Source organism: Natator depressus, chromosome 1 (assembly GCF_965152275.1).
Source record: "Natator depressus isolate rNatDep1 chromosome 1, rNatDep2.hap1, whole genome shotgun sequence".
NCBI lineage: Eukaryota > Metazoa > Chordata > Testudines > Cheloniidae > Natator > Natator depressus.
In genome coordinates this window covers 267,582,691-267,598,647 of record NC_134234.1, presented here as the reverse complement: position 1 = coordinate 267,598,647, position 15,957 = coordinate 267,582,691, and the positions used below count along the sequence as shown (strand labels likewise).

Below are 15,957 nucleotides of genomic sequence, written 5' to 3'. Positions count from 1 at the left end.
CTCCAAGCCCAGTATCAACACCCTAGGTGCCCCGCATTTTTACTCTGAGATAATTCTCTCAGAACTGGGTTGTTCCTTATTACGCTTTGAAACCAAAAGGAAAATGAGTAAAATGTTGCTCATAGCTTCCATCCTAAGAAACAGGTTTACTTCACTAGACATTCCATGACTAAAATATCTCCTCCTACCATTTTAAAATAGTGTAATCAAACCCTTATGTTAAAGCAGTATTGGGAATCAGAAGCAAACAAATAAGGGCCCAGGAATCCTGACTGGAGCCTGCCACACCATCTCAGCATAATGCACCACATATGGATATGAGGGATGGTATGGGGAAGATGCAGTTCTTAGTAGCTGGCCCACAGCTCTGGGACTCATGGCTGAAAGTCAGACTGGCCACAAACCTTACCACCTTCAAAATGAAAACTTCAATTCCCAGCAGCAAATGGAGACAAAGGATCACTTGCTCAAGCTGACAATACCTTCTCCCCACCAGCACAAAATCAGAGAAAACATATTAGCTACAGCCACTGTAGAAATTGTAAGACAATGATGGGCAAAAGTACCTAGCATAAATTGAATAAAACATTACAGATTAGCTAATGTGCCTAGATTAGGCAGACTACTGGATAGAGTTTACAATAAATAATTTACATCAGTATAATCAGGGGTGAAAGTAACTTAAAGGACTTACTGGTACGCTGGAGTCCAGAGCAGGGGGTGGGGCCTCAACCAGAAGAGGCAGGGCCTTTAGAGCCCCAGGCCCTTTAAATCAAGATTTAAAGGGCCAGGGGCTCCGGCTGCGGTAGAGGCGACTGGGAGCCCCAGGGTTCAGGGGTTATTTAAAGGGGCCCCGGGGCTCAGGGGTTATTTAAATCACCACCGGAGCTACCAGCTGTGGGGGTGGCTGGGAGCCCTGGGGCTCAGGGGTTATTTAAAGGGCCCGGGGCTCCGGCCGCCGCTACCGCAGCAGAGCCCTGGGCCCTTTAAATTGCCGCCCGAGCCCCCATGCTGGAGTTCCAGGGTAGCAGCAGCAGCCGAGAGCTCTGGCGGTGATTTAAATTGCTGAAGGAGCCCCGGGGGCTCCCGGCTGCTGCTGCCACCCCGGGTTCTGGCAGCGGGGCTTGGGTGGCGATTTAAAGGGCCCAGGGCTCCGGCTGCCACTACCACCCCGGGCCCTTTAAATCGCCACTGGAGCCCCGCTGCCGGAGCCGTCGGCAATTTAAAGGGCCCCAGATGCCACTGCAATAGCGGCAGCTGGTGCCCTGGGCCCTTTCAATTGCTGCCTGAGTCCCCTGCTGGAGCCCCCGGGGTAGTGGCAGCGGCCCGGGGCTCCAGCGGTGATTTAAGGGGCCTGGGTCTCCCAGCCACCACTACCATAGTGGAGCCCCGGCCCTTTAAATCGCCAATGGAGCCCTGGGGGCTCCCGGCTGCCGCCACTACCCCAGGGCTCGGGGCTCTGGCAGAGAGTTAAAGGGCCCGGGGCTCTGCTGTGGTAGCGATGGCTGGGAGCCCTGGGCCCTTTAAATCGCCAACGGAACCCTGGGGCTCCCAGCCACCTCCGCAACCCGGGGGCTTTGGCAGCGGGGCTCTGGTGGCAATTTAAAGGGCCTGGGACTCCAGCCGCTGCTGGGAGCCCCAGGCCCTTTAAATCGCCGCCTGGGGAAGCCGGTCCAGTATGGTATGCTAGACAGTACCGGCTTACTTTCACCTCTGAGTATAATCCAGGTAATACCATGTGATCAAATATATATCACTGCTAAGCATGAAGGAGCTATGACAAAAATTATACAAGGGCTTTAATATGATACTTGGACCTTAAGAAGCCCAAGGAAAGTAAGTTTTAAACAAATAAGATGGGGAGTCTTATGTTACCTTGTAGTGTACTGTTTGTAGTGTCCTGAATCCCTGGTGAGATAAAGGGGGATTCTCAGTGTAGCTCCCACAGCCTTCCAGCCAGGCCCCTGATTAACCAATGTGCACTCGGTTCAATTGCACAGGGCCCCATCTCAGGAGCAACCAGCTGACCACTCAGACAAAAAACAACACACACACACAAACCCGAGGGCCAGGAAGCAGCAGGGTGTTGCATTGTGGGGAGGGGAAGGGCCCCACCTGTACGCTGTGTCAAGAGCCTTTGCAGTGTACGTGCAGGATGGGCACCCTCCAATTATTCCCCCTGCAGGCCTCCCACTCCAGGTAGGGGGCTCCCAAAACTCTTTAATCCAACCCTGCTTCCTACAAGTGGCTAGTCCGTGACATCGTTAGCCTCTAGAAGCTATTGCTGTTGCCTCCTGCAATAAACCAAGTCATTTTCAAACCAAAACATTTCAGAACAAGCACTCAATGAACTATTTTTCCAGTCTCCGGATTGCCTGTAAGTGAAAGTTCTGGCTGTCCCCATCTGACCTGTAACCCTGAGAATAGAAATGCATTTTGAGAGACTGTTCATTTCAAGACAAACATTCTGAGCATGGAATTTCCTAATGGCACCAAACCTTCTGAAGTTAACATTTCATTTAATGCTGGCCCTGAGTGCTCCTATCTAGGGCATCAAAAGTAACACGCAGGGTGAAGACACCAGATATAAAAGGCTGATGAGTGGCCAGTGATAGCATGAAAGCGTGTGGTCTGGAGTCAATACAGCTAAGCATTATACAATAAGAATATTGCGGGTAAGAGAGAAGAGGGACAGACAAGAGGAAAGGGCAGGAAAGGTTAAGGCCTGCAGAAGAGAAAGGAAGTGATTCTGGAAGAGACTAGAGTAGTGAGACAGGACCATGCAAGGAATAAAAAGAAACAGCAGCAGGGTGGAAACCTGTAGAGGGAGCCCTAAAGATAGACTGAGGTGCAAGCTCCACACTCTGGGCGTTCGTTCCAACACACTCCCAGAGCTCTAAATGGTTTGCAACATTCCAGGATCCCTGGGTTTCCCTATATCCCTTTGAAACCATCACCTTTGCTTCTGATGCATGATCATTCATTGTTTATGCTACCAGAACACCGAGAAGCCCCAATCAGGACCGGCGCCTCCACCTTGAAGACTTCAAAATGTACTCATAAAAAATAACTTGCCCTTAAAAGACTTTTATTTCACTATTTCTTCTCTTATCGCCAAGCTAGTGAAGGAAGTTGAGTCCACTCTGTGTTGTGTAGTTACTGAAGGACCTTTATAATGCCATCAACATGAAAATCTGAGTTGCATCATGTAGGCACAATGGGGTGTGACTTTGTACAACTATTTTTAAGGGATCCAGATGAACACTGGAATTTACCCTCGTTATGTATCTGCAATTGCCATAGGGTTAATATTCCCCGGTGACCCATAAGTGAGTTGTTTGGTCGACAGCATGCTGCTCTTTGTAGCTGCGTTCAAAGATATATGATCTGAGTTATTTTGGCAATGAGAAACTGCTGGTCTTTTATTACCACAATTATGAATGACCAAAATGACAAAGCAGAATACCTTTCAAGTCTGGAGTGTGTGAGAATACAAAAGAGACAATGAGTGGTGGAGTGCCAGATTTGGAGGCCTGCTTAAAATGTACCACATTACACAGATCTGCTTTAGAACAGAAATTACTGGTCCTCAGAACAATCATGCTACTGTTTTGTTTTTCTCCTCAGAAAGTACAAGGATCCTTGATGTCTACCTCTTTCTATTCAGTGATTTCCTATTAATTACCAAAACTAAACGTAACAAAAAGGTAACGATGGGCAGAAACAGTCACACTTACTGTATGTGCTTTTTGCATCCTGGAAAATTTTTATGCAAGTATTTTGGAAGAATTATTTTTAAGAGAAAAACGCAAGTGGAATAATGTATATGAAGGACAGTAATAGATATTTTTAATATAAATAGTGAAGAGTAAAACACACCACAGTAGTTCTTCAGGGCAATTTAAATGACAGGAGATGTGTATAAAGATGTGATGTTATAGGGCTGATATGGTGTCCAAAGTGTGTATTATTGGACATTTCTTTAATTCCTTTACCGTTCCCCCAGTTCCCGTACCCAGCATACTGGATCTCTAAAGCCAATTGCATCTTCTGAAGTGTGCTGGGCACTTTAATGATACGTATCAATTCTATAAACTTGCAGTCTTTTGTGTAAAGGGTGTCAGAAATCAGAACCTTTGGGAGCTAATGAGGAAAAATAGAGAGAAACAGTGAACATGTGAGCCTCGTGGAAAGAACAGCAACATACTCAGAAGCTCTGGGTTCTATCTCTGCCACTGCCCTCGCCAGGCATAAAATGGGAGGAATGATACCTCCTTTGTAAGGCACTTTGAGATCTGCTGATGAAATGCACTATATAAAAACTAGGTGTTATTAATTATTCACCACCAAACAAGCACTTGGCATTTGAGGCTCCAATGTCTTTGAGTACAAAGTCAGTTAAATTTATGAAGATCGTGTAATGGTTTAGCAAAGGTGACATGCTGTAATGCAATAGATGATTGCAGGAGACACTGTCTGAATTAGAAATGGTTTTAAACAAACAGCAGTTGTCACGTTTTTTAGGTTTTGAAAGAGCACAGGTTAGAGTCTATGCCAGCAACACCATGACATAGTCACATTCCCAGTCATATGGTTCTCAACCAGGGGTACATGTACCCCTGGGGGTACGCAGCAGTCTTCCAGGGGGTACATCAACTCATCGAGATATTTTCTTAGTTTTAATACAGTCTACATAAAAAGCACTAGCAAAGTCAGTACAAACTAAAATTTCACCCAGACAAAATGAGAAAGCAATTGTTCAGTAATAGTGTGCTGTGACATTTTTATGTCTGATTTTGTAAGCATGTAGTTTTTAAGTGAGGTGAAATTTGGGGTACGCAAGGCAAATCAGACCCCCAAAAGGGGTACAGTAGTCTGGAAAGGATGAGAACCACTGCTCTGAACCACACATGCAGGCCCGTAGGGGGCTTTGCCCTGTGTATGCGTGAATCACGTTTCAGAGGCGCTGCATCACGTGTGTGGCCCTTTGCAAATTCCTCATTATAGATGTCAGTACCGAACCACCCATATGGGCTGCACAGGGTCTACACTTGGCATATTTTCTAGCAGTGATAAACCCACAAGTGTGAAGAGAACAGTATCCTGTGTTAAACAAGGCATTTGAAAAAAACTAGTATGGTTTGTTTTGTACACTTGGGCTTGACTGTGATTTTTAATATGCAGGTTAGCTGCATACTTTGGAGGTTGCTCAGATGATAACAGAAAAAAAATTATTTTGTGGCTTAGTATATATGTGAGGCCTCTAAGCACATTCTGCGGGGAAAACAAGTTGAGAGAGATGTTTAGTGGCTAGAGTTTGTAAACATACAGAGGAGTTTGGTGACTATATAATCAAGTGCTTTCCCTTCCCATTTTCAGAAATACGGGGGCTCAGACGTCAGTTTAATACCTGTATGCCCTTCCTTTTCTCCTGAGTTGCAGTCTTTGGTAAAAGATGGTGGTTCTTGTACAGTCCTGGACCAGCCCATTCCACTAGACAGACTGACACTCAAAAATATTGATCCACTCCATGTGACAGGTACGTTTCATGTATTTTGTATATTTTGTAAGGCAGCTTTCTATGTACAGTGTATACATAGAGCCCCTGGCCTTTGCACCACATGCACCCGCCTGCTCACCTCTCTCCTGCCCCAGCATAGAATGGCTCTGAAGGGAGGCCTGCCATTAGAGAGGTCCCATGAGAGTCACTTGCCTCCTGAATCATGGGAGTAGGGAGTGGGGGGAGTTCCAAGGATGACAGCAGAAACCGTGCAAGTCACTGGAGCCTATCTATTGAAATTTGTGTTGCTTTTCACTGTGGCTTTGGAGAGAAGGAGAAGGCTATAGACAGTGGCCAGCATTGTCCCAGGGCTATGGAGCCCTATAAAGTGACCCCAGAGTTTTGGGAGGGGAATTTACCACCTTTAATGCTCTCTTCAGTTTAGAGCCTCCTAGAGCCCAATGCTGAGTTACAGAAATAACACAGGGCCATCTGTTAAAAATGTTTCGGTCCTGCATACAAGTCAAGTTAACTGTCAAAATCCTACTGCTTGTCCACTGAGCAGTCTAGCCCCCCAAATCCACAGATATTAAAACCTGAAACCCACAGAATTTATGCTAGCCTGGAAGTTCATCCATCCTGACTCATCGGCATTCCACACCACTGCCAAGCCAGGCAGCAAAGAGAAAAAACACAACTAACGAGGAGATAAAAGCACTAGCATCAGAATTTAAAAACAGTGGCTTCCTAAACCTGCTGCAGACACTGTCTGTCTCTCCGTGTGTGTCTAAATGCATCTCCCTACCAACACAGCCTGAATCCAGCACACAAATGGCCTGTGACTTGCACTGCAGCCAGTAGGTGAAGGTAAGGGCAACCTCTGCCTCGCTGATCTCGGGTGTGCTAGTTTGGGGCATAGACAGATTCTTGTTGCTCAAGAAACCTCTTGGGCATGTAATATGTGAAATCCAATGAGCCGGACTATTGCAATGAAATGAAATGTTTGCCAGTGTACCGTACTTTAGCTGTACAGCTAGTGCTCTATCAGATCACATGGAAAAGCTGCAGCAGATCTGGAACCACATCATCAAAGTGTGGAGTCGTATGTCTGTCTCCCTCCTGCCCACGTCCCCCCTTCAGTCCATCAATGAAGATAGACAATGCCCCACTTGTTTACTTCTGCCATTCCTGTCTCTGTGCCATCTTCCATGCTGCCCACTGTGCATTGGACACACTATATCCCAGGACACCGGGTGTCCACTTCCTTCCCATTCAGATCCTTCCTAAAGACCACAATTTCCACAAACCCTAATCATCCCAGAACACCTCTCTATCACCATGTCACACTGCAGAAAACAGTAATTCAGAATAATTCATTAAACTATAACTTAACTCCCTCTCTGGTCTCTTAGTGCATCTTGTCTCCTCTGAGTCTGTCTTTTAGAGTTAAAACCCCCCAGGGAAGGGACTGACTTCATTTTTGTGTCTGGTATAAATGCTGGACACCTCACTGGTACTTAACAATAATATATAATAATAATGGGGATAATGCTATCACATGACAGATGTAGTGGCCTCTGATCTAAGCAGAAGACCTTAAGCATAAAGTTTCCTTCACATGGTGATGGGGGATTTCAACTACCCAGACATCTGTTGGGAAAATAACACAGCACGGCACAGATTATCCAACAAGTTCTTAGAATGTATTGAAGACAATTTTTTATTTCAGAAGGTGGAGAAAGCTACTGGGGGGAAGCTGTTTTAGATTTGATTTTGACAAATAGGGAGGAACTGGTAGAGAATTTGAAAGTGGAAGGCAACTTGGGTGAAAGTGATCATGAAATGGTAGAGTTCATGATTCTAAGGAATAGTAGGAGGGAGAACAGCACAATAAAGACAATGGATTTCAAGAAGGCAGACTTTAGCAAACTCGGGGAGTTGGTAGGTAAAATCTCATGGGAAGCAAGTCTAAGGGGAAAAACAATTGAAGACAGTTGTCAGTTTTTCAAAGAGACATTATTAAGGGTACAAAAGCAAACTATCCCACTGTGTAGGAAAGATAGGAAGTATGGCAAGAGACCACCCTGGCTAAACCAGGAGATCTTCAATGATCTAAAACTCAAAAAAGAGTCCTACAAAAAGTGGAAACTCAGTCAAATTACAAAGGATGAATATAAACAAATACCACAAGTATGTAGGGACAAAATTAGAAAAGCCAAGGCACAAAACAAGATCAAACTAGCTAGGAACATAAAAGGTAACAAGAAAACCTTCTACAAATACATTAGAAGCAAGAGGAAGACCAAGGACAGAGTAGGCCCGTTACTCAATGAGGGGGGAAAGACAATAACAGAAAATGTGGAAATGTCAGAGGTGCTTAATGATTTCTTTGTTTTGGTTTTCACCAAGAAGGTTAGTGGTGATTGGACATCTAACATAGTGAATGCCAGTGAAAATGAGGTAGGATCAGAATCTAAAATAGGGAAAGAACAAGTCAAAAATTACTTAGACAAGATATATGTCTTCAGATCACCAGGGCCCTGATGAAATGCATCCTAAAATACTCAAGGAGCTGACTGAGGAGATATCTGAGCCATTAGCAATTATCTTTGAAAAGTCATGGAAGACGGGAGACATTCCAGAAGACTGGAAAATGGCAAATATAGTGCCCATCTATACAAAGGGAAATAAGGACAACCCAGGGAATTACAGACCAGTCAGCTTAACTTCTGTACCTGGAAAGATAATGGAGCAAATAATTAAGAAATCAATTTGCAAACACCTAGAAGATAATGAGGTGATAAGTAAAAGTGGGCATGGATTTGTCAAGAACAAATCATGTCAAACCAACCTGATAGCTTTCTTTGACAAGGTAACAAGCCTTGTGAATAGAGGAGAAGCAGTAGATGTGGTATATCTTGACTTTAGTAAAGCTTTTGATACTGTCTCACATAACCTTCTCAAAGCAAACTAGGGAAATACAACCTAGATGGAGCTACTATAAGGTGGGTACATAACTGGTTGGAAAATTGTTCTCAGAGAGTAGTTATTGGTGGTTCACAGTCATGCTGGAAGGGCACAATGAGTGGGGTCCTGCAGAGATCAGTTCTGGGTCCAGTTCTGATCAATATCTTCATCAATGATTTAGATAATGGCATAGAGAGTACACTTATAAAGTTTGCGGACATTACCAAGCTGGGAGGAGTTGTAAGTGCTTTGTAGGATAGGATTAAAATTCAAAATGATCTGGACAAACTGGAGAAATGGTCTGAAGTAAATTGGATGAAATTCAGTAAGGACAAATGCAAAGTACTCCATTTGTACACATACAAAATGGGAAATGACTACTTAGGAAGGAGTACTGCGGAAAGGGATCTGGGGGTCATAATGGATCACAAGCTAAATATGAGTCAACAGTGTAATGCTGTGGCAAAAAAAGCAAACATAATTCTGGGATGTCTTACCAGGAGTGTTGTAAGCAAGACATGAGAAGTAATTCTTCTGCTCTACTTTGCACTGATTAGGCCTCAACTGGAGTATTGTGTCCCGTTCTGGGTGCCACATTTCTGGAAAGATGTGGACAAATTGTAGAAAGTCCAGAGAAAAGCAATAAAAATGATTAAAGGTCTAGAAAACATGACCTATGAGGAAAGATTGAAAAAAATGGGTTTGTTTAGTCTGGAGAAGAGAAGACTGAGAGGGGACAAGATAACAGTTTTCAAGTATGTAAAAGGTTGTTACAAGGAGGAGGGAGAAAAAATTTTCTTCTTAACCTCTGAGGATAGGACAAAAAACAATGGGCTTAAATTGCAGCAAGGGAGGTTTAGGTTGGGCATTAGGAAAAACTTCCTAATTGTCAGGGTGGTTAAGCACTGGAATAAATTGCCTAGGGAGGTTGTAGAATCTCCATCATTGGGGATTTTTAAGAGCAGGTTGGACAAACAACTGTCAGGAATGGTTTAGATAATACTTAGTCCTGCCTTGAGAGCAGGGGACTGGAGTAGATGACCTCTAGAGGTCCCATCCAGTCCTATGATTCTATGCTAAATTCATTATGAGTTCAGATTAGTGCAAAGTAACAGCATCAAACAGGAGAAGAGGCAGAAGCAGTAAATAGCTCCTTCCCGTGAACATAAGTAGGCAGTCTAATTTCTTGTAAAAGGCCAAGGATTAGAACTGAATCACTCAGTTTCCAACATTGCTGTTACAGCATAATTTCATCCTGGGGGCAGAGTTTAAATGAAGGATTTAATTCTTAGAGAGACAAGGTGGGTGAGGTAATATCTTTTATTGGATCAACTTTTGTTGATTAGAGAGACAAGCTTTTGAGCTTACACAGAGCTTTTTTGCAGGTCTGGGAAAGGTACTCCAAGCATCACAGCTAAATGCACGGTGGGACAGATTTCCCAGACCTGAAGGAGTGCTCTGTGTAAGCTAAAAACTTGTCTCTCTCACCAGCAGAAATTGGTCCAGTAAAAGATATTTCCTTATCCACCTTTTCCTCCTAATAACCTGGGACTAACACAACTACACCAATACTGAATTTCATTCTTATAATTTATTGGCAGGACTTTGTAGTTAATATTCTGACTTTGATCCGAAATTCAGTTATTAATGTCAATATCATTAAGTTTCTCCCCACAAGTGGCTGACTTCCAGGTCAACAGTTAAACATGGCCAGGGAGGATCCTGAGTTGGGGGGAAAAGTTAAAGAAGTATGGGCTGGATGAATGGACTATAAGGTGGATAGAAAGCTGGCTAGATTGTCGGTAGGTAGGTAGGCTCAGCGGGTAGTGATCAATGCCTCCATGTCTAGTTGGCAGCCGGTATCAAGTGGAGTGTCCCAAGGGTCGGTCCTGGGGCTGGTTTTGTTCAATATCTTCATAAATGATCTGGAGGATGGCGTGGATTGCACCCTCAGCAAGGTTGCAGATGACACTAAACTGGGAGGAGAGGTAAATATGCTGGAGGGTAGGGATAGGATACAGAGGGACCTAGACAAATTGGAGGATTGGGCCAAAAGAAATCTGATTAAGTTCAACAAGGACAAGTGCAGAGTCCTGCACTAAGGACAGAAGAATCCAATGCACCGCTACAGACTAGGGACCGAATGGCTCAGCAGCAGTTCTGCAGAAAAGGACCTAGAGGTTACAATGGACGAGAAGCTGGATATGAGTCAACAGTGTGCCCTTGTTGCCAAGAAGGCCAATGGCATTTTGGGATGTATAAGTAGGGGCATTGCCAGCAGATCGGGGGACATGATCTTTCCTCTCTATTCGACACTGGTGAGGCCTTATCTGGAGTACTGTGTCCAGTTTTGGGCCCCACACTACAAGAAGGATGTGGAAAAATTGGAAAGAGTCCAGCGGAGGGCAACAAAAATGATTAGGGGACTGGAACACCTGAGTTATGAGGAGAGGCTGAGGGAACTGGGAATGTTTAGTCTATGGAAGAAAAGAATGAGGGGGGATTTGATAGCTGCTTTCAACTACCTGAAAGGGGGTTCCAAAGAGGATGGATCTAGACTGTTCTCAATGGTAGCAGATGACAGAACAAGGAGTAATGGTCTCAAGTTGCAGTGGGGGAGATTTAGGTTGGATATTAGGAAAAACTTTTTCACTAGGAGGGTGGTGAAACACTGGAATGCGTTACCTAGGGAGGTGGTAGAATCGCCTTCCTTAGAAGTTTTTAAGGTCAGGCTTGACAAAGCCCTGGCTGGGATGATTTAATTGGGGATCGGTCCTGCTTTGAGCAGGGGGTTGGACTAGATGACCTCCAGAGGTCCCTTCCAACCCTGATATTCTATGATTCTATGAAAAAAGCAAATCTTCTTTGGGGGTCAGGAGGACTTGCACTACCCCAATCCTTGACTATCCATGATAGCTCATGGGGCTTTATATTCACAGCCTCTAATTAAATATATACATAAAAACCCCTACACCCTTCCATGGTGTTCTGCAAAACATCTGTCTCGTGTACTCTCGTGCACCCAAGTCTTGTCACATTAAGAGTCAATTGCAATTCCCAGGGCAGGGCTACCAAAAGTGACTTTAAAGTCCTTATTCAGACCTGGTAGTTTATGGGATTTGTGAGCAATTTTTTCATGGGCTTTTTCCAGTACTAACATATGGGCTGGCATTGCACCAAACTCAGGAGTAGGAACTCTGGGACTAGTGCAAGGACAACTAGATAGGAGAAGATATGAGCTACTGTAACCCACACACCTCCTGGGTATGGTGCTCTGTCCCTTCTAGTGGCACCAAGACCACTTAGAGATTAATGAGTCTACTCTACAGCCTTAGCTAAGGGCCAGATGGCTCCAGAGGTCCCGGGTTCGATCCCACCCGCCAATGACTGGGGTTTGTCGGCATTATACTACCCCATCAAATGTTTTCTAAAAGCCAGCTAGGGGGACTGAAGCCTGTGAGGATCCATTTGGGAACTTTGAGCAGTGGGTGATTTCACTGCCTATGATCTGGGATATGATGTGACAGGACCCACCCTCCAGATTCCCTCATGGTCTGGCAGTGGGATTTTTAGAATTAAGTAACTGGCTAGTGCTGGTGTTAGAGTGCAAAACATTTATAACTTCAGCTGATTGTTTCTGGCATTAAGGAATGGCCTGTGCTCAGCACTAGCATTAGAAGAGGCATTTTTATATAATTTCCTAATGATTTCAGAAAATATTTTGTGCCTTAGAAGGTTATGAAGTGGTTCCCCACTTAGATTTTGACGTCTACACCCCAATGAAATGGATGTGGAAGGGGAGTTCCCAGCTGCTAGAGAAAAGCTGCTGCAAGGCTGAACGAACAGCAGCAGCACAGCGGACTACATTGTGAGAGTTGTCCCTCTGCAACAGAAAAGGGAGTCGGGGGGGGGGGGGTTTAAAAAGAAATCTTAATATACAGAATATTGCCGCCAAACCCAAAAGCAGCAGGGTTCAAAATTTCCCCTCAGTTTACTCTTCTGCAATGTTAAGGGAGCTCATGGGGACAATTTGGCTGCTCGTGTTAATGAGATATTTACAATCATTAAAGCTGTCTCCGCAGTGATCTGAGAGGAGCAGACGCTGTGCCTCTCGTGCTGCATGAAGAATATTTAATGGGGATTTGACGAATTTTGCTAAAACCCTGAGCCTAGTCCAGAAGCAATTTTCAATCCAGTGCTTCTTTATTTTCACATTTTCTCCCACCCTCAAGCCTACCAGTGCACACAGTGCTTGTTTCAGATTGTGTCTGGAGCAGCTTTTATTTGTATTGCCATAGTGCCAAGGATCACAGTCCTAGTCCAAGGCCCCATTGTGTTAGCTGCTGTGCAAACACAGGAAAAGCTGTCTGTGCCCCCAAAGAGCTTACAGTTCACACGGCAGCTATCTGTGATCTGACCCTCAATTTTTTTTAATCCATTGGCAGGGTTTCTTTCTTTAAACAATGAACAGAGAATGGAAATTTTTAGCCCAAAAGATAAATGTCCTAGAAAGTCGTGAGCTTGTGAAAACAGAGAATGGAACTGACAGAAATTTATATGCAGCCTGCAGGATAGAGTTCACTGCTGGTAACTTTCAAGTGTTTAATATTTTGAGAACTGCTCTCAGAGCTGTATTTTTATTGGGCTATGCTGACTTGCAGCGGTCAAATTAATCACAATTTGATTAAGCTTGATTTTTAGTCTAATAAATAGATTAAGCTTGATTTCTGGTCTAATAAATAGAGCACATCTGTCATATTACTGAAGGCAGGTCCTATCCTGGAAAGAAATCCAGCTGACTGCAGAAATATTCCATTGCAATAGTAAGGAAGTACCCTTCAGAGCAGAATTTATCAGCAGACAAGAGCTGTATAATTACACACTCTAAGTCTAGCCTCAAGCCTGCCACATGTCAGTCCAATGACGAGAAGTCTTACCCTCATAATGCTAGGAAGCCTGTCCTAAAGGCAAAACTATACTCAAACACCAGGGCCATGTACTAGAGATATAAGAGTAATAGTGGAAATCTGTCTTTGAAGGTACATAAGGAGCAACATGCCTAACATCACTGCTCTGAATTTAAACGTTGCAATTCCTTATGATCTCTCTCTATTGAGAATCCTATTCCTGTAAGCTGGAAGGATCCTTCCTTACAGACACAGATATGCTGCTCCAGTAAAGATTACTAGTTTTTACTGCTGTGAAGTGTAGATTCTCTGTCATTGATGTTGAGAGTCTCTTACAGTAGTTCTGAAAATTTCATCTTTGAAACTGAATAGCTGTATTCCCTGTAGATCTCAGAAGTAAGGGTCAAGAGTTCTGAGTTATATCCCCAGCACTGCTATGGATTTGCTGTACTTACCGATTCGGGCCAGTAATTTAACCACTCTGCGGCTCACTTTCCCCAACTGCAGAATGGGGATTATATAACACTTACCTGCTGGTATCTCCTAGGAGTGTTTTGAGGTCTGTTTGGCACTTTGATGAGAGGTATTTTATAAGAGCAAATAGTACATAAAAGCACACTGCTCCAAAGCAAATGGTGTAAACTAAATGGTTATCAAAAAGGTACCTCAAATATAGCAAATTTAGAGATGACTGGCATGTCTTGGCAGCCTGAACTCTGCATTGTCCTCTGGGATATATGCTTTTGTCAAGGTTCCTTCCCCACTCTGAATTCTAGGGTACAGATGTGGGGACCTGCATGAAAGATCCCCTAAGCTTATTCTTACCAGCTTAGGTTAAAAACTTTCCCAAGGTACAAACTTTTCCTTGTCCTTGAACAGTATGCTGCCACCACCAAGCGTTTTAAACAAAGAACAGGGAAAGAGACCCTTGGAGACGTCTTCTCCCAAAATATCCCCCCAAGCCCTACACTCCCTTTCCTGGGGAAGGCTTGATAATAATCCTTACCAATTGGTACAGGTGAACCCAGACCCAAACCCTTGCATCTTAAGAACAATGAAAAATCAATCAGGTTCTTAAAAGAAGAATTTTAATTAAAGTAAAGGTAATAGAATCACCTCTGTAAAATCAGGATGGTAAATACCTTACAGGGTAATCAGATTCAAAACATAGAGAATCCCTCTAGGCAAAACCTTAAGTTACAAAAAGACTCAAAAACAGGAATATACATTCCCTCCAGCACAGCTTATTTTACAAGCCATTAAACAAAAGAAAATCTAATGCATTTTCTAGCTAGATTACTTACTAACTTTACAGGAATTGTAAGGCTGCATTCCTGATCTGTTCCCAGCAAAAGCATCACACAGACAAAGCAAACCCTTTGTTGTCCCCCCACCCCAGATTTGAAAGAATCTTGTCCCCTCATTGGCCATTTTGGGTCAGGTGCCAGCGGGGTTACCTTAACCCTTTACATGTGAAAGGATTTTGCCTCTGGCCAGGAGGGATTTTATAGCACTGTATACAGAAAGGTGGTTACCCTTCCCTTTATATTTATGACAGTTTTTAAAAGCTAACCTCAGGCCAGGGGCATCATTTGCAGGGAGGAGATCCCATCCCGCATTCTCAGAATTGAATTTTGACCTGTCCTCCCAGCAGTACTAAATATAAAATAAATGGGCCAGGTTCTGATCTCACTTGTATTAATGGAAGCAGGGAATAAAAAAAGTTAATGAAATCATAATTGGGCCCACTCCAAGGCTCAGTGTTGCAATGCTACCCCAGCACACATCCCAGGAGGGAGAGAGGGTGTAATAGGGAAAGTGCAGCCCAAAATGCAAGGCATGAGGGAAAGTCCCCATAACAACTTCTCAGACCTAAATACTTGGGATGAAATCCTGGCTCCATTGAAGTCAGAGGGAATTGTGCAGTGTGGGCCATTTGGGTAGAGAAATGTCTGGTGTACACACCACTGAAAACAGGAACAAAACCAAGCACAGCTGTGCTCTGCATTGAAATCCACAATGATTCAGCACATGCTTTGCTGAACAGAGATGGGATTAGACACACGCTTACAGATAAACCCATGCCCAAGAGTTCTATTGAATTAGGGCTACTTGCAGTCCCATCTTGGAATTGAAATCAACCATCAGAGTTAGAGGCAGTGCTGCATCTGTCTGAAGTAATGTCTGCAGGGAATTTACTACATAACAGCAATAAATCAATGACCATGAACAATAGGCACCATCTGAAGGAGCAGCTAGGAAAAGCGATGCACGCTCTCTCTTTCTCAAAATACTCTTGCCTTGTGTTGTCCCCTCAGGAGATCTTGTTCCTAAAAATAAATTGACTTTACAGGGGATGGACATGCTACAGCAACATTATTTCATAGCAATAATTTAACAAGTAAACTTTCCAACAACTGGTTGGAGAACCATACTCAGAGAGTAGTTATCAGTGGTTCACAGTTAAGCTGGAAGGATATATTCAGTGGGATCCGACAGGGAACTGTCCTGGGCCCAGTTCCCTTCAATATCTTCATAAATTATTTAGATAATGGCATAGAGAATATACTTATAAAGTTTGAA

General features: G+C 43.8%; 1 protein-coding gene across 1 annotated transcript in view; it reads left to right on the top strand.

Moving 5' to 3' along the window:
• Positions 1-15,957, top strand: part of PLEKHG7 (pleckstrin homology and RhoGEF domain containing G7) — a 44,121-nt gene that overhangs the window by 18,951 nt on the left and 9,213 nt on the right. Inside the window, exons 10-11 of the mRNA XM_074951075.1 lie at positions 3,628-3,707; positions 5,380-5,539. Of these exons, the coding sequence (XP_074807176.1) occupies positions 3,628-3,707; positions 5,380-5,539 (240 nt within the window). The remainder of the gene's footprint in view (positions 1-3,627; positions 3,708-5,379; positions 5,540-15,957) is intronic.